An 18,139-nucleotide genomic window follows, 5' to 3' on the forward strand; every position below is an offset into this window, starting at 1 on the left:
GTACTGCTGTTGCTGCTCTCGTCACTTGTACGACTCGGTGGCGTCCCCCTTTCTCTCCCTTTTTCGCTTTCTTGTTGACTCGCTTTAGTCCCCTTTACCAGTTTATTTGGACTTTATGCGTGTGCGCATCTGCCTTCATCATCTGTTGTTATCTCTGTCGTTCTTCTCTCCTCTTCAGCTCTCTCTCTCTCTGTGTAACCTCCTACTGCCTCTATCCAAAAGAAAACAAAGAATAGCGCAGAAAACAAAAGTTCCACGACGTGATGGATGCCTTCAGCTTCTCTGAACGGCAAACAACAGAGACACAGGCACAGATGCATTAGATATCACCGAGGCCAACGCCAATTTGGAGTCTCCTGTGTAGCTCTCCAATCGGAGTACCGTTTCTCGTGGAAGTCGTCAGTGCAAGTGCAGCGTCTCCCCTTGCGTGGAGCTCGTCGCGTTTTTAGCTTGCTTCTCAGGTTACTTTGTCAAGTGGTACTGTTTTCCAAGTGTGGCATGCGTGCCATTGTTTTTTTTTTTTTGAAGGCACGAACGGCGAAAGGAGGAGGGCTAATGAACTATCTGATCCTCCTCTCTCGCCTTCATGTCCTCGGCTCAAGCATTTTTGTTGTTGTGCTCTCTCTCTCTCCCTTTCCACAACTTTGCCCTTGTCTACTGCTGATTTTTTCTTCTCTTACTTCTCATCTCGCACTTCCCTTCTACCTCGTATCCCCCGGTGAGGAGAGGGACTCCTGCACGCATTTGCCGCCTGTTCCGCCTCACACTTGTAGCGGCAATACACATCCACGAAACAGGCGTAGAGAAATCCCATCAGTCGGAGGACCGACGCGTTCTTCAGGGATTGGGTCCCCACCGTTTATTTTCTACACTGTTAGCCAGCATGTCTGAGGTTGACAGCTTAATAGACGAGCTCTTCTCTGAAAAGCCGAAGAATGAATGTAACTTGGTCCTTGCTTCCGAGTCGTCTCGCCGTCGATCGGAGTGGGATGATGAGAGCGACGATGACCAGGATATCCGCAAGATGGCTGGTACTAGAATGCACGTTGGGCAGCAGCAGCACCCCTGTGCAGTCTCCTACGCTCCACCGTCTTCGTCCACGTCAGCAATAACACTCTACCACACTCGCTGCTCAATCGGCCACTTCTTCGATAATGATAGTGACGCCGACGGCGACGTAGGGCATCTCACGACGCACCGAGATGAGCCTGGAGAACGGGCCCAGAGCGAGCCAAACAAGCAGCCGCGTATCAGCGTGTTGAAGCCGGTGCTGTTCCCTGTACCGTTTCCGTCTCTCTCAGACTCGGACGGCTCCTACGCCTGTGCGTCGCGATGCTATCTCACAAACCTTGGCGCGTTTCTCACGAGCGATACCGATCACCCCACCCTGCAGGAGCTGCGTGCCATAGCGGTGGATGAGCAGGCGAACGCAGGGTCTTCCCGCATTCAAGCAATGCTGCGGAAGGGTGCCTTTCACGCTGCTAAGGCGAACCTCGGCAATGGCTGTCTTGACCACCATGGCGACTTTACGGTAGACGGTGGGTGCCCGCACATCTTGTGCCGCCACTGCAACTACATGGTGGTGCGACTGCAAGGTGCTCAGTGGGAGGACGACGGAATCAATTTATACTTGACATTGCGCAACTACTATCCAGATTGGTGTCGCTTGGCGAGTGCGACGCCGGTGGGAGTGGAGGACGGTGCCGAGGCATCCCGCTGTGTTCTGCGTACCAGTTTGCCGGCGGCGGCCTACTGTTGCCAGTGCTCGTGGGTGACAGTGAGGTGCGCCAAAGCTGTCGTTGAAACGAGGCTGACGGACATTACCATGATAAAGCCTGCGAAGGAAGGAGAGCACCCGTTTGCCACGGAGTTGCCTCTACCACCTGGTGAGAATCGGCGACCGCCACTGTGGGTTTGTCACGGGCATACGCGTTAAAAGAGGTCTGCGTATGCCCGGGGTGCGAGGAACAAGATGGACAGAGTGAGTCCCAGACGAACGAGCAGAGGCGTATTCCCTGCGCCGTGGAGCGGGCCCATCGCATACACGCGCGAGAGCGCTCTTTTACTGTGGCTGTTGGTGTGTTGACGTGTGACTGTGTCGCCTGTGTACCCCCGCAGAGACAGTGACCCTTCTTATGGAGTGCAAGGGGAAAAAAAGCTGCAGGTTCCCCCCCCCCCACCCCCTCCCCGGCGCGCAAGAGAGAAAGAAGTGCACGTATTCACAGCGATAGGATCTTGCTGAACTCACTACAACGGTGCTCCCTCCCCCTGCTGAATCACTACTACAGAATATCTGACTCATCGGGGCAAGCTACTTCTCAAGGTGTGCGTGTGTTTGTGCCCATGTGGATGTACTTCTAGGTGTGTTCGTCATATGCGGGAAACATGATGCTCTCGTGGTAGTTGAAAAAGGGAGGGGGTAGGAGACGGTTCTTTCGATCCCCTTTCCCCAATCTCATCATTCCCAAGTACTCAGCTCTGACCCAGGATGGACACGTGTGCTTTAGTCCTGCTGCTAGCTCGTGAATCATCGCCTCATTTAGTGCCTCACTTGCATCTTTGTGTGTATGTGTGGGTGTGTGTGCTTGGAGGGAGTAGAGAAGGTGGATGGACCTCTGCCCACAAGCCTGCTGTGTAGCCGAAGTGCGCCTGTGTTGTATTTTTCGTGGCTCTTTTACGTACATGCAACCGTCACTCCACTCCTCACCTTTTGCTCTGTCTCGCTCCTCTGCCCTGCATGTCGCTCACCGCTTTGTTCTTCACTTTTATGCAATGCCTGCGCTGGAGTATACACCCACGCATTCAGGGAGTACTTCAGGCCGCCGCGTAGACTTTTCTTTCCATTTGTCGTCGTCATTGTTGGTCACGGCTGTCTCTGTGGGTCTGTGTGTGTGTGCGTGTGTATTGTTTTGCCCTTGCCAATCCCCCCACCCTGTACTTCTCTCCCTCCCTACTCCCTCCTCATGCCTGCCAAGAAGAAGCCCACCAAGTCCTCAAAAAAGGAGGAGCTGCCAGACCCCGAGACAGTAAAGAGCGGAACAGCGACCGTGTTCGTCGGCGACTGGTCCTTGTACGACACTATCGAATCTGTGAGCGAGGTGAGTAGGTTGGTGATCGCCGCCAACACGGATGCCAACGGCGTTGTGACAGCGCCGCTGCCGCGCACGAATATCCTCGTCCTCCCTACAGAGGACGCCACCGACGACAATGACAACGATGCAGCATCGCCCCTATTCACTGTCGAGGTGGCTGATCAACTCTTTATCGAGGGCGTTTCTCGCCGTCAATGTGCTCAGGCCCAGTCTCTGGTGAAGACCTGGCTGCCAGTCACCGTAACACCGACAGAAGCGACGGGCCTCAGCGAGCAACCGCAGGTGCCTGCACCGGAAGAGGCGTCGGTGAACCCCTACGCAGATGCCCTAAGTGATGGACGGTACATCCAGACAGTGTCGGTTGGAGCGAACTATGCTGCACGTGACGTCGTGATTCGCGGCCACTGCTCAATTGAAGGTGTTGCCCCCAACATTGTTGTGCCGCCCGAGCTTCCGGCGAAGCCGGACCTGAACGCAGTGGCGCTAGACCCTCCCCCCAGCGACGCCGCGGCCTCCGAGGCGGGCGGGTCTGCCAAACCGACGAAAAAGGGGACCGCTAAAAACAAAAAGAAATCCAAGCTGAAGCTGACGCCAGAGCAGGTGGCAGAGCTTGAGAGGAAGAGAGCCGAGTTGGAGGCGCAGTACATGCAGCAAACGGAGGAGGCGGTGCAACGCGCGAAGCAGCAGTCCGACTACCTCATGACCTTCGCCCACCCCAACCGCTGGGCACACGTAGTGTTCCGCCACATGACGTTCGCCGGTCCTGTAGAGATACACCGTGCCCACGTCTCATTTCAAAACTGTCGCTTTGTCGGCAGCACCAACACAGACATGCCGAATCGTCCGCTGCTCCTTATCAGCCAATACTGCCGCGTACAGTGCACCAAGTGCAGCTTCGAGGCGCCGCAGCGCTGTGGCGTCTACGCTCTCCCGAGCGCGCTGGTGGAAGTACGGAAGTGCCTCTTCACCGGTGTGACGCAGGATGTTCTGTGGGCCGCCGAACTGCCAGGTGTGTCGCCGCAGAGCGCTGGTACCGCCGGCCCATCAGAAGTGGACGGCGACGACGACGACGGCACTGTCCATGGCGGACCTGACACATCGACAAACGCGGCTAACGCGCCCAGTGCCGGCCACAAAGCTACCGGTGTGCTCTCGTTTCCTGTGACTCTCAGTGGCACGTTACAGGAAGCGGCGCACGCTGCCCTCGCCCACCGTGACGCAGCCGTCGGGATCCTGACAGACTGCGCCAAGCTGTTCGTGCACGGTTGCGACTTTCTTTTCCTGGGGGTCGGCGTCTATGTGAAGGGTGTCTACACCGCCTACATCGCTCGTCGCAGGATAGCCCCGAAGGTGCCTCAAGCGCTGACGTCAGAGGCGTGTGACGCGTCTTTGGACGGCAACTCGTTTCACCACTTTGCTAACGCAGCGCTTTTACTGGATGGGTCAGCGCGACTCGTTTCGATTCGCCGTAGTTATGTCGAGGGGTCCGCACACTATGGGTTGGATTGCCAGGGCGGCGTTCACTCGGTGCTGGTGCGACAGAACTACTTTGCGGCGGACGCGACAGTGCGCATTCGCGAAGGTGCCAACGTTGCGATGCTGCAGAACGATTTCCAGAGCATCCCACAGAATGATAACTCGTGCGAAAACCCGTGTCTGCAAACCGTGTACTAACACCACCTTACATGTGTGTCGAAAAGGCCCCTCTGGGCGTGCGTCATATGTGCTTAACACCACGCTGCTGCCGTGGTGCTTATGTGAGCGTATGTGAAACGCGTGGACAAGCTGCACGAAACCCGTGTCGTCGTTGTTATCTCATCTCTTTCAAGTCGCTGGTGAGGACTTGCTGATGTACAATCGTGACGAAAAGAGTGGGGAAAACTCGGAATGTGAGAGGATGCGAGGCGTGATATGTGCAAGGCCTATAGTTCTGTCCTGGTGCACGCGTGCTTCATCGGTAGAAGTCTGTGGTGGATCGTAATATCCAGCTCGTTCTCTTATCTCAGACCTTTAGTGTTATCGCTGTTGCTGTGCGATTCCCCCCCCTTTCCATATCTCTGAAGGGGTCGTTTGCTTCAAGAACATCCGATGTACCACCTGGCGACGCAAATGCCAGCCAACTCTCTTACCGTACATGTCTATTTGGAGACTCAGTCCTTTTCTCGCTGTACGTTTCTCTACCCTACCTGGTGGACGTCAGTGAAATCTCGCTCTCAACAGACAAGAGGACATAGCGGACACCTCAAGCCTTGTCCCCGGACCTCGAGGGAACACTACTTCAATGTCCATGCTGCGCACTTCATCTGAGCTCTCCGTTTCCTATTGAGGAATGCCGACTCTTGCGACGCGCAATATTTGCTTGCACTTATGCCGCACGGATGTGGCGTCGTATGATGCAGCTTCTGAGTGATGTGCGCACCCCTGTTAGATGTCGCCATCTTTCCCGCAACTCCTTTTTTCTTTCTTCTTGCGGCCGTCACGCCATCGGCACTGCATTTCTCACAGCTTAGGTTCGAAGCACGTCGTAAGGATTTCTGTTCTTCACAGCAGCTTCCTGCAGCGCCCCACACCCTGGCTGTGTTTCACGCCAATCCTGGGATATATGGCTAGGTAACTCGATACGCACACACATAGGCCGCTACTTTTCCCCCCATTTTGTTGTTCGGCTCCTGTCTCTCTCTCTCTGTTTCTTCCGTCCCTCTGCGGCGCCTTTCGTTGTTTTTCGTTTTTTTCATGTATGCGCCTTGTGCACTGTGGTGGTGGGAGCATTTTACTGAAAACGAACAGCTTCTGACGCTGTGTGGGAGCATCATTGCGCATCACGTTGTACAAAGTCTGTGCACCGTTGATTGCTAGAGAAGAAGGCTGCCTTGCGCTATTCGCAACAAGCAACAAACACACCCAGAGAAGGCGTTAACCACACGTGTACCGTGTGTTATCATGTCGTCAGAGAGCAAACAACGTATGATTGTGGTGGCTGTCGTGTCCGCAGTGGCAGTAACCGCCTCCATTTTCTACCTTTCAAGCAAGAGGGGCTACACAACTAAGCTAGGCATGCTCGGCCACCAGATCGGCGTCGCGTTGCAGAAGCACAAGTTGTCCTCCACCGGCGAGGCGCCTGGCAGCGGCATCCGCCCTGTCTCGAGCATTGTGAAGAAGGGCTACACACGCGAACAGCTTTCCCAGTACGACGGTGTCAAGAATGAGCGCATCTTCATGAGCGTCAAGATGAAGGTATACGAGGTGGCTCCGCATTTTTATGGACCCGGACAGCACTATCACGTGTTTGCTGGCACGGAGGCCTCCCGTGCTTTGGCCAAGGCGGACCTCACAGGGAAGTACTTGAACCAGTATTGGGTAAACTGCTCCGAGGAAGAGCTGGAGGTGCTGGAGGAGTACGTCGAGAAGTTTAACTCCAAGTACCCGATCGTTGGCTGGTACGTCCCGGATGATCAATTCTACAAGGTGACGGACTGAAGCGTACTGTGGCGTTTGTTCTTTCTGTCCCGTCTTTAATGTGGCACATCACGCGTGCTTGTGGGGTCGTTTGAGAGGACCGCGTACAGAGAGGGGGTGCAGCAGGACGACAGGGGCGACTTGTTTGCGCGTAGACCCGGAGAGGCCCTTCGGCAAGGCTCACGGGCATGGAGCCCAAAAGAGATTCGTAAGGGGGGGGGGAAGAAAAAAGGGAGTCTGCGCATCCGACACATTTCTGGAAGGATATGAACAGCGAACGGGATGTCGTTATCGCCACCCTTAGAAGAGCTCCTTGTTCTCTTTTCCTTAGTGCGGGACCCCCTCTCACTCTTTCACGTCTTCCAGCCGTACAGGTTTGCTCATGGCCTCTTGCCTTCGTATTCTCTCTGGGTCTATGACATGCGATCATGTGCGTGCCTCTCTGTGTGTCCCTCTGTGTTCGGTTCGTGCCATCACTAGCATCCACCCAGCTTTCCTTATTCTATTTTGGTGCACTCATCCTTGTTGTTGCCCTCTGTCCCCTATGCCTCTCCTCTCTCTTTTTGGTCGATCACTCGTGTGGTGTCTCCCCCTTTCCCTAAGAGAAGTAAAACTCTCGTTTCCAGCGCACCCCTCCCTCAACCACCTCTCGTGTTATGCGGGCACTCGCTTTGGTTTACTTCCGTATGGTTCTCTCTGTCCCCTCCCTCTGGTTGACGAGCACGTCCTCATCTCATCTTGTGTGTTCATCTTTCATCTTGTGGTTACTGGGTTATTCTGTGCATATGGGGGGGGACTCACATGATTGCTTAATTAAGTTAAGGTTAGCGCATGGACGTTTATGTTGATCTGTATGTGATGTGTGTGTGTGTGGGCATGCGCGACGGTTTCGGTGACTGCACGTCTGTTTTTTTTTTCTTGCTTGTAGAAGTACGTGCTCACTCCTTCGTTGTTTCTTTACCGACTGTCTACACCACGTGGTGTGGGGCGTTGTGGCTGCGCATCTTCTTTGCTTCCCCACTCTCACTTGGCTGCTCTTAATGGCGACTCTAGTCTTTTGGGTGGCGAATTTGCTGACTCGTTCCAGCTCTGTCTTTCCCTGTCGTGAGAGAGCTGGCTCTGTCGCGTGCGCACCTCTTACTCCTTTGGTCGCTGTGTCGTCGTCTTAGCAGGCGGGTGTGTCAGTGCTTCTCAAGTGTTGCTTTAGGGCTTTATACGACTAACGTTCGTGCACGCATCTTTTTATGGTGTTTCTCCAACACTTCCTCGCACAAGTACACCACATGCACCTTACAGTGAGCCGGGGAGACGCATGGGCAGACGGGAAGATCTATCATTTTAAACTACTTGTTCAACTTAGGTGATCACGAAAATCGTCGCAAACGAAGGAGGGCCCTCTAAAGGGCTCTCTGTGGCGCTGATTCAAAACAGTAGCCATGGCACGCGTCTGCTCTTCGTAAATCTCTAACCTAACAGCAAAAGATAACCAACTCCAGGAGAGGAATCGAGGACGGTTTTTCGAGTGTTTTCTCGAGCCCTTGCACGCACTGTTTACACTGTCGAGTGAAAGAGCCTCATCTGTTTTTCCAGTCCATGCTGTGCGAAGGGTCAAGCATTTCTTTGCTTAACAGTACTTTCAACTCTCATTCGCAGAGCTCTATGCTCACTCTGTACCTCCTCTTCCCCTCTCGTTGTTGCAACCCTTTCCTTTGCTATCTCGGTTTTTGCGTCACGCACCACGCTTTGGCATACGGCCTCAACCAAAATACCCGGAACCCCAACAGCGAGAGCAGTCAAGGTGAAATCGCTGTACACTTCCCTCTCCCGTTCTCATCGTCCCACACCTACTCTTCTCCCGCTCCTCTCTCCTTCTCATTCCTTGCCTCATTCATATTGTTTTTATCCTTGTTATCGGTTTCCCTCAGCACACAGAATAAGAGTGCGAGTACGTTGCTGCGGAGGCGCCCACTGACACGCCTGCCTTGGCGTGCTTGCGTTTCGTGGGCATCTCCGAGCACTGCTTCGCCAACCGTATTTATTCACGAAAAAAATCCCTGTCTTAGTACGCCTTCATTTTCACATTCCCTACACACACACACACACGGGCTCCCTGACTCGGTAAGTTTTGTGCCCCTCTCTAGGAAAAAAGAGGCGCAGTGGACTGCGCCGTGAGGGGAAACCTCCGTTGCTCATATTCGCTCTGTTCCATCCGCAAGGGATCTGTCTCTCCCCCCTCCCTTTCCTCCGTCATCATTCCTCTAGTGTTTTGTTGTTGTTGTCCGCGCCACTTTTCTACACGTGCTTGCTTCAGAAACGCGCTGCCGTAGGGCTCTGGAGGGGCAAAGCACCAGCAAGACTCCACTTATCCCTATTTCGTTTCTTTTCTCCACCCACGTTCTGTCTTCCCCGTTTTGCTTTCTGGCCATCCTACGAAACCCTTGAATGTTCTTCATCTTTTTCTCTCTGGGCCTCGTTTATTGTATGTGAAGTCGCATAGTGGCCTTGTTTGTTTTCAACCTTACTGTCAGACTTGTTCGGTCTGCGTCTGCGCGGGTTCGAAAGGCGAGGCATTTTTTTCGAAGACAGCATTCAGTCCTTCCTCTCTCCCCTCCTTTCCTACACCTTCGTAACTGCACAGCTGCAACAACAAGACTCGAGTCTCTGTGCCTCTTCCCCGTCTCGCTTACATTTTCTTCTTCGAAGTTCATCTGTTGAACCTTCCTTTGCCCCTCTCTACCCCCAGCAGCGTACACGTTCGCGTTTCGGCACAGACGCACATATAGAAAGAGAGGGTCGACACGAACGAGGGCTTTCGCTACCTGTGGAGGTGATTCGTCGCGCGTGCAAAGGTCCACACTCTTTCACATTTTTTCCTCCTCCCCTTCCCCCTCCCCCCCCCCCCCCACACACACCCTCTCTCGGGGCACCGGTGCCAACCCCAGATTGTTTGTAGCTGCACTGAATAGGCGACGCAACGCTAATTCGACAGCAGCAATCGGGGCGTAAGACTGGACAGGCTCACCCAAACGACTAGAGGGAAGGAGGACCACTACGATTAGCGCCAACTTCGTCACCGCACATCACAGGGGCTAGGAGATCCTTACTATAAATAGAGATACCTGGTGCATTGTAGTGGTTTTGCGGACGCGCGTGTGCGCACCTGGGACGATTCTCAGGCTACCTCTACACACGTACACCACGTGAAGGTGTTTCTCCTGCCCTCATTTTCGGCAGCTTTGCGTTTTACTTCTCCCATTACTCGCACGTCTTGTGCTTTCTTTTCGTGGTGGTGGTTCACGTTTTTCTTTCTGTCGGAAGTAATTCAACTCTTAGCCATTGCCGCCGCGTTAAACGCATGTGCGTATGTTTCATGCCCGGGAGCGAAGAGACAGCGAGAAGGACCCCGTGTCCCTTAGCACCTTCAGTAGGTATTTCAGCAGCGAAACCACAAGAGGTGTTCGACGGCGCAACGGGATGTGGCGAAGTAGCCGAGCAGTTGGTAGGCGCCTCAGTGTCATCTACAGGCACATCTCCAAGAGAAAACGAAATCCTAGATGCTGACGAGGACGATTTTTCAGTCGCAAAATCATTGCACCTGCGTCGTGACTGGTACAGTAGCATCGCCACATTCATTGCCGGTGGTGTGGCCGGTGCGGCAAGTCGCACTCTGACTGCCCCGCTCGACCGCATCAAGCTCATTGCTCAGGAGGGTCATCTGGTACAAGCGCCAAAACCAGATTTAGCGGCCGTCGTGACCCGCTCTGCGGCGAGCTGTAGCTCGGCAACTGCCACCGTCGCCAGCACGGCCCAGACTGTCTGCCAGAAGCACCCAAGTCTCCTCCAAGTGGCTCGCATGATCAAGGCTGACGGGGGCTGGAAGGCGTTTTGGCGTGGCAATACAATCAACTGCTTCAAGGCAGGGCCCGAGTTTGCCATTGTCTTCTCGATTCGCCGCTACTTCTCCTCGTTGTATGAAGACTGCGTAGTGCGAGAAACACAACGCAAGAAGATCTTGGTGGCGCGGTGGAAAGCAAAGGAGGAGCGCAGTGCCGGCATCAGCCGTCGTGGACATGGGGGCTGTGAGTCAATGACGATGGAGCATGAGGAGAGCAGAAGTCGTACTGGAGGGGTGGGATCTCAGAGTAGCATCGATGGTGTTGGTAGCGGCTGTTGCGCCGGTCTGATGTCATTTGTTTCATCGCCATCCCCAGCAGCTTCGGTCGCTCAGCTGCTGACGAGAGATGAGTTGAAGCTGCAGGAGCGGATGATCTTGCAGGAGGCGTCCATCTTCACCCCTCCTTTTAACCGACTTGGATGCCTTTCAACTGTGCCCCAGTTAGTGGTGAACTGCACGATCGGTGCCGTCGCCGGCCTTGGTGCCCAAGGCATTTTATACCCACTGGAGGTGGTCAAGACGCGCGTTGTGGTCTCGCGAAGCAACGAGTATCAAGGCGGTGTGGCCGAGATCGTGCGGCTTGCATACAACAGGGGTGGTGTAATGGAGTTTTATCGTGGGTTTGCGCCGAACATGGTCGGCATTGTTGTATACCGAGGACTGGAAATGGGCCTCTACTCTAGCGCGCAGCAGTCAATCATGATGTATCGCATGCAGGTTAGGAAGATGAGTCGACACGAAGCTAGCTTAAACTCAGCCGAGATCGGCGTTTTAGGCATGTTTTCTTCCACAGTTGCGCAGACGGTGTCGTACCCGTTGAATGTTATTCGGACACGGTTGCAGACGCAGGGAACCAACGGGCGGGCGAACAAGTACAGTGGGATGATGGACTGCATGGTGAAGATGGTTCGAAACAAAGGTGTGACATCACTCTTTAGCGGACTTACGGCGAACTACCTCAAAGCGGTGCCAGCAAGCGCCTGCACGTTTGTTGTCTTTGAATGGGCTCAGGGACTGCTTGTAGAGGATGAGTAGCGAGTAGATTCGGGTCTCCGTCTGCACGGATCCGTTGAATTAGGAGTCCATTTCCTCACACGCAGAAACCAAGCAAACTAGACAGTAGCTGGGGTACTTCCGTGCACGTACACAATCACTAGGACGGCAGTTGCGCTCTTTTGCTGCTGCTGTGAGGGGCTTTACGATCCGGCTTCAGTTCCTCCAGTAGTAAAGAAGAAGGATGTTGAGCTAACGAGACGATGAGAGACGAAACTAGCCCAACTCCACACTGGCAGCTCTCTGCACTTTGGACGCCTGCGGCGGCAGGCGACTGACAGCGGCAGCATGAAGAGCAGCTTGTGTGGTCCCTGCTGCCCTTGTAGCGCTGTTGTACCCCCCCACCTCTCTACCAGAGCCTGCGCTCCCTGTTTGTGTTTGCTACGAGGAGTTGCTTGACCCTGAGTGGTTGCCTGTATGCTGCGTGAGTCTCGATGCTCCCTGAGCGTTCAGAGCACACCACATTTCACTCCATGTCCTTGCGCGCCATGATCTGCTGTCCCATAGCTCACTCACTGCATGAGCTTCCCACGCTGGGTGGCCACCGCTGCTCTTTTGTGCTCCTTCCAGAGAAGTAGTGCACTTTTTTCTTTCTTTTCCTTTTTGGTGCGCAGGCACATGTGTCTGCACGACCTCCTTCCCGCTTGACACACCCGCTCCTGTCAGAGGCGTGCGAATTCCGGAGAGGGCGGAGCCCCCTTGCTGCCACAAGTTCAAAGCAAGGCATCACGCGTCGTCGCTCATGCAGACAAGCCATCCAGACACTCCTCACCTCCTACGCCATCGGGGAAAGCGGAACATGGAGAAACAGAGCCCTCCTCCTCCGAGAATAGCGTTGCCCTGGAAGGGACCCCAGGGTCCAATAGTGCGTACGCTGTGTGTACGCGCTCTTGAGCACGCCTGGCATGGTGCATCCCCTCCTAACCAAGCCACCCAGTGGTTGGAAGAGCCGGAGTGATAGAGGGAGAAGGGCGCGAAGGGATCCATACGAAGAAACCCCAAAGGGCATGGGTGCGCGCTGTGCGGCATCCCCTACATCCGACCATGTGGACTGATGGGGTGCCGACGCCGGAAGCGTGACGAGAACGTCCTCGAGTGTGCACCGTCGAGATACCCTGACCCCAATGTGAGGCGTCACGGCGCCATTTTGTGGCATGCCGCGGATGGAGGCGTCGGAGAGCGAAGCATGGCATACAGAGGGCGGGCGCCGCATCTCAGAGCATCCTGGAGTGACGCTGGCGCACTTCCTCCTGGACCTCTCCCGTGTTACCTGTGCGACGGACGCCCGCGCCCGCGCGGTCCAGCCAGGCCCGCCTGGCGCCGGTTGCGCCGCATGCACCCGAGGAGGCGGTCGGGGAAGGGCCCGCTGGGTGCGGGGCTCTCGATTCGCCGATAGGTTGGTACATCCCAGACGAGCAGGAGGCAGCCGTAGGGCGACCGAGGCACGGGTGTACGCGCATGGCGGGGGGGGGCTTGCTCGTGGCAGAGCGTTGCGTGCCAGAAAAGGGTGGTTATGAGAAGACCCGCAAGTGTGTGAAGCGCACTAACATGCCCACAGGGCTGAGTATCCCCACTCTCTGTGCGAGAAAGCCAAAGAGAGTTGTCCTTTTTCCTACCAGGTGCCGAGTCAGCTCTGGTGGTGACAGTGTCAAGCACCTTCATCGGAGAGAAGTCAGTGCGATGTATCGCTGCTGATGTCGACGTGCAAGTAATGGATGCAATGGTGTCGGAGCGACATAGGACAGTGAACACGTTGACAACATCCATGTGATGAGCAGAGTGCAGATGGGGCTCGAACATGCCTTACCCAGCCCCCACTACCTACTGTTGGGAAGCCTGCTTCACCTCCAGGGATGTCGCGCATTGGGACCGGTATGGCGAGAGCGACTCTGAGTCCATCTGCAAGGTGAGGAGTGCTTAGAGCTCGAGGCAGGGGCTGTCCTCTAATGACTGGGCTGGCGCACTGCAGTACTGCGTCTCTGGCGCTACTTCGAACAGCGCAGTGGCCTTTTCATTGACTGGGTAGAGTGACGCTCAACTTATGTGGAGTATGTCAGCGAGGGAACACACCGAGAGAAAAAATATCTCCCTGCCATGTGTGTCTGTGTCTCTGCCGCAATTCGCTGCTCTGTGCGGACTCTGGAGAAATGATGCTGGGGTGTTCCTCGAGTACCCGGTGAAGCTACTTTTTCGCTGTGGGTGTTTTGTTTCCTCCATCGAAGCTCCCTTGCATGCCGCTGCGCGAGGGCCACTAATTTCTTTTTCCTTTTTTACGTCGCGGTTCCTGTCGCTGCTCACTTATCTCCCCCTCTCACGCGGTTGTTGTTCTAACGTGAGTCTCTCTGGCTGTCCTAGTCGTTAGTGGACGTGCTTGTCATCAAGTTGGACAACGTTGCAATATCGCCCACCACCGTTTACCCGTCCATGTAGTCATTTGACCTACTGCCTCCTATCCACTACGCTGGCGACCCATTCACAATCAAAGGGCGAATAGCGGAGCCACGGCTTATTTCTAGTTCAATTCGAATAACAGAAGAAAACAGACCCAGAAGGGGTGAGAAAGCCGTTGTGTTGTCGCAACGGAGTGTACGTGTGCATATCCTTCCCTCAGAATGAGTAGGGTGTGTTGGTGATGTCTAGGGAATGGTCTGCCGCATCTTCTCCGGCGCCTACCCCTTATTATCACCATCACCTTCTTGTCAAAGAGAAACAAGGTGAAGACACTCAAACGAACAGGCGCTGCTCGCTGCTGCTGCGCCTGCCCACCTCACACGTGCTTCTTATTGTCATAAGTAGAAGAGTTCTACGCGGGCATTTGTGCAGCGAGTGAACTTCCTCCCACAATGTGGAGACGCGATATCAGGTGTACTGACTGAGACCTCTCTGCGCACCAGACTCCCTTTTCCCCTTTCTTCTAGGGCCTTCGCGACATATTTGTACACTCGTACGTGTGTGTGTGTGTGTATGTATGCGTATGCACTGTCCCTCTCCATTGTGCCCTCCCCCCTTTGTCTTTTCCTCCCTTTCTTTCGGGGCTCCGTCTGATCTCCTTCACACTCGTCCTTACACGAACGCACACCTGCTGTGTAGATCGTCTTGCACAACAAATCCGTGCAGCATCAGCGAGGTAGTCTCTGTGTTTGTGTCCGCGAAGTGTTGTCTTTTGATTACCATTTTGTTCCCCGCTGCCGCGCTTCTCCCTCTCCCCCTCCTGACTTCCCCTGTCGCTTTCCGTTTCCTGACGTTTCTTTTTCATTGCTGGACTTTATAAGCTGCACTGTCGCTCGTCTTTCTCTCCTCCCTCCCTCCCTCCCTCCCCCCCTTTTCTTTTCCTGCGTGGGTATGCGTGCGTGTGGGTTCATGGAAACTCACGGCGTTACCTCTTCTTTCAAGGGCTTTTCACTGTCTGTTCGTTTTTGAGGTGTACGATCTCCGTCTCTCCCTATTAAGCCATATGGTGTAAAACAGAGATCCACCACTGCCACCCCCGCCCCACTAAAGTGCCTCTATTTTTCACCCGCAGCCACGCCGGTATTGTGAAAATACGGGGGACAACGAAAACTCCCCCCAAAAATAAAAGAAATTTTTTCTTTAGGAAGAAGAAGAAAGATGCTCCCGGCAACCGACTCAGCTCGGTTGGGAATGATCCAGGCTGCCGTGGAAACAGCGACAGCTGGACGGAACACCAACAGGAGTTTTTACGCTCAGTCTGAGGTGGCCGGCCGCCGTGTGAGTAGAGTCACGTCTCTCGACGATCGAGGAGCTGGGGCTGTACCCTGCCCCGACGCGAGTGCGTCCACTTCCACGCAGCGTACAAATGATGTTGCCATCGCGGCCTCATCGGCCCCAGATGAGCAGCAGTCGCAGGCACAGCTGCAGTCGCCGCAAGAGGGGTGGGAGCCACCCATCGAGGAGATGGTCAACAATGCTGTGATTCATCTGGATAAGCCTATCGAACACATCCCAGTGATTTCGCCGCCCGAGTTGAAGCTGATTGGGCGGTGTGTCACCTTCATAGGAGACACCACCATCAACGGCGAGAGCTCTTCTTTTTTCTACAAGGGCCTAGTTGGTACAATCAACAAGGAAACCGTGATGCTGATCCATGTGTACCGATACACGGAGGAGGATTTCCAACTCCACAAGTTAGAGCACAGACAGACTTTAGAAATCCATGAAAACTTAAAGTCTTCAGCACCAGAGAGCGCCGTCACGTCGATGAACAATGACTTATGTGATTTTTCCAATGGCAACTTGGGCGGCACAGCACGTGAGGAGACTGAAGCGAACCACCACAACAACAATCTCGACTGCGTGCGCAACACCATTGATGCTGATAATATCCAGAACTCTAATGGAAACGACTTGGAGTTCGGCAACGAGGGCCTCAGCGTCACAGAGCACCAGGAAATGCTGAATTTGCTGAACGAGCTTGGGGAGACCCACGCGGAAGTAGCGACACGGGTACGCAATCGTATGCGAGAGCAAATGGGCACCATGGGCCCGATTCCGTACGTCACCTTTTCTCGATCACACATCCACCATGTGGAGTTTGGTGTTGATCCGAAAAGCAGTTTTTACTCCATTTTCCAGGATCCGATGAAGGAGCACTTTGACATGCAGTGCCTACGCATGTTCGTACGAAGGTACATTATTCACACCTCTCAGGGCAACAACCCGCGCCAGGTCCCGCTGCGCGCCTTTATCACGTCTCGCTGCAACTGCCCGGACCTCAACGACAACCTCCTTGTGAGCGTCACACGCGAGGAACTTGCACACCTTATCAAAATCGACCGCGACGTGAGGCGCATAAAGAAGAAAAAGGAGCAGATACGGCGCAACGCGTTGCGCGCGTACCGCGCACCGAACGGGCTCTTCCGCCTGACCGGCATTCTCTTCCTCACCCATATGCCTCAGCAAACCTTCACCATTGCAGCGATGGAGCTTTTGATGACGCTGGTGATGCTCCTCTACACGATCATCACTGTCGTGACAGCTGAGTCCAACATTATTGCCCCCTACTTCGCCAAGGTATACTCATACGTACTTGCTACAATTATTATCTCGGTATTGGCTGCAGGGTGTACTTCTCTTCACGCGCTTCGTATGACACTTCCGATTCGTGAGCGCATATACCTGTCAGTGTTGCGTGTCTTTTTCGCACTGGCCGTCATTGCCTGCTCCACGACGACGATGATCATCGCAGGTGAACGGGCTGGTTATGAGAGGTTCCTGCGTTTCGCGGATAGCGAAGATGTAGCACATCGACTGTGCAACTTCTACAGCGCTCACCGGTGCAGTGGCCTAGATATTCCGTGTACCAGCATTCGCGCAGACCTGAGGTTCTGCGACTGCCCAACCATGACGTACGACAGCTACCCTTGTGAAACGTTTATAATCACTTACATTCAGCGTGGCCTGATTCCGATAGTGTGCATTGCGTTCATCTTATTCGCTACCTTTTTCTTTGATAATTATCTGCACGTCCGTCTCTTCCATATTGCGCATCTTCTCCAACGCCGCTTATAGCATACCCTACGCCTCCCCTCTCTCACTGCTGCCTGGTAGACTGACCTTGTCCTTCCCTTTTTCTCTCTCTCTTTCGCATTAGTAGTCTTCGCAGTTCTGCAGACATGTTTACCATTGTGATACGCTGCTGGGCGAATGGACACCGTTGATTTATTCATTGCTGACCGTAAGTGCTCTACGCCACGTATTTGTGTCTCTGGGGGGGGGGTTCTTGTGCTTACCTAACCCCCCTCTTCTGCTGTTTGCTTCTCCTATCTCTATGCCGCGCTCACGTGCATGCAAATCCACGCTCGCGCAGAATCCGACAACACCGCCAATAGCGAAACAAATATAACAAAATACTCCATCCCCCATCCCCTCAAGAAAAAAAAGAAAAAAGTGAAGAAGACAAAAAAATATTTTTACCTCTTTTCCGCCTCGTCGTCTTTATTTTTGGCTGCTCTGCTTTCACCTTTGTTGTTTCTGCTCGTTGCTCCTCTGCTCCTCTTCTAAGCGAGCAATCTCTGGGGTTGTACTGACTGTAAAGTTCGTGTGTCGCTGTTGTTCGATCCGCTGCACTGGTGCGATGAGGATACTGTGGTTGCGGGTCACTACTGCGTGTGTCTGTGTTATGTACTGTGCCCTTGTCTTGTGAGTAGAGAGGGACGAGCAAAGCAGCAAAAAAAAAGAATGCGGAGATGAATCGAAGATGTTTCACAACAACCCCTTTGAACAGGTGAAAGTTGGATGGACAGAGAGACGGGAACACACCGACAGACACATATTTGGGTTTTCGAGAAGAGGGAGTAGAGTGCCCAGAAGTGGATCTAAGCTGGACTTTTCGACGCGGCGGCAACACAGAAGCACCTCACCTCTTCTCTTGTGACACACACACAAAAAGAAAGACAGAGAGAACGTATAGCGCGACAAGCATTTTCTCCCGTGATGTGCTACACCAGCCTTGGCTTATATTCTTTGGGTGAAGGTGGGACACTTCGCGAACGCCCATCTTGTCCGAAAAGAGGCAAGGGTGTGATCCTCAAGCCTTGTCGTGCATCACGTTCCTCACATACCACAGGCCCGTATACGAAGAGCCGAGGCTTATTGTTGCCTTTTTTGCAGTTCGGCGCTGCAG

The 18,139-nt window shown here is 54.1% G+C and overlaps 5 protein-coding genes across 5 annotated transcripts, besides 2 other annotated features; all 5 read left to right on the forward strand.

Annotated features, from left to right (window-relative positions):
* Window positions 1-883: 883 nt before the first annotated feature.
* LPMP_202730 (hypothetical protein) lies at window positions 884-1,936 on the forward strand (the record flags this gene model as incomplete). Its single annotated transcript, XM_010700174.1, has 1 exon — window positions 884-1,936. The coding sequence occupies one exon, from the start codon at window positions 884-886 to the stop codon at window positions 1,934-1,936; it is 1,053 nt and encodes a 350-aa protein (XP_010698476.1).
* Window positions 1,937-2,567: 631 nt separating this feature from the next.
* On the forward strand, window positions 2,568-4,766 carry LPMP_202740 (hypothetical protein; the record flags this gene model as incomplete). The annotated part of the gene is made up of 1 exon (XM_010700175.1): window positions 2,568-4,766. The coding sequence occupies one exon, from the start codon at window positions 2,568-2,570 to the stop codon at window positions 4,764-4,766; it is 2,199 nt and encodes a 732-aa protein (XP_010698477.1).
* Window positions 4,767-6,032: 1,266 nt separating this feature from the next.
* On the forward strand, window positions 6,033-6,569 carry LPMP_202750 (hypothetical protein; the record flags this gene model as incomplete). The annotated part of the gene is made up of 1 exon (XM_010700176.1): window positions 6,033-6,569. One exon carries the CDS (start codon window positions 6,033-6,035, stop codon window positions 6,567-6,569), a length of 537 nt encoding a protein of 178 aa, XP_010698478.1.
* Window positions 6,570-10,401: 3,832 nt separating this feature from the next.
* LPMP_202760 (mitochondrial carrier protein-like protein) lies at window positions 10,402-11,478 on the forward strand (the record flags this gene model as incomplete). Its single annotated transcript, XM_010700177.1, has 1 exon — window positions 10,402-11,478. One exon carries the CDS (start codon window positions 10,402-10,404, stop codon window positions 11,476-11,478), a length of 1,077 nt encoding a protein of 358 aa, XP_010698479.1.
* Window positions 11,479-11,670: 192 nt separating this feature from the next.
* Window positions 11,671-12,965: a repeat region.
* An 86-nt stretch (window positions 12,966-13,051) lies between these two features.
* Window positions 13,052-13,576: a repeat region.
* A 1,529-nt stretch (window positions 13,577-15,105) lies between these two features.
* Window positions 15,106-17,025, forward strand: LPMP_202770 (hypothetical protein; the record flags this gene model as incomplete). The annotated part of the gene is made up of 1 exon (XM_010700178.1): window positions 15,106-17,025. One exon carries the CDS (start codon window positions 15,106-15,108, stop codon window positions 17,023-17,025), a length of 1,920 nt encoding a protein of 639 aa, XP_010698480.1.
* Between the last annotated feature and the right edge of the window lie 1,114 nt (window positions 17,026-18,139).

The sequence above is a fragment of the Leishmania panamensis genome, assembly GCF_000755165.1.
Source record: "Leishmania panamensis strain MHOM/PA/94/PSC-1 chromosome 20 sequence".
NCBI classification, from domain to species: Eukaryota; Euglenozoa; class Kinetoplastea; order Trypanosomatida; family Trypanosomatidae; genus Leishmania; species Leishmania panamensis.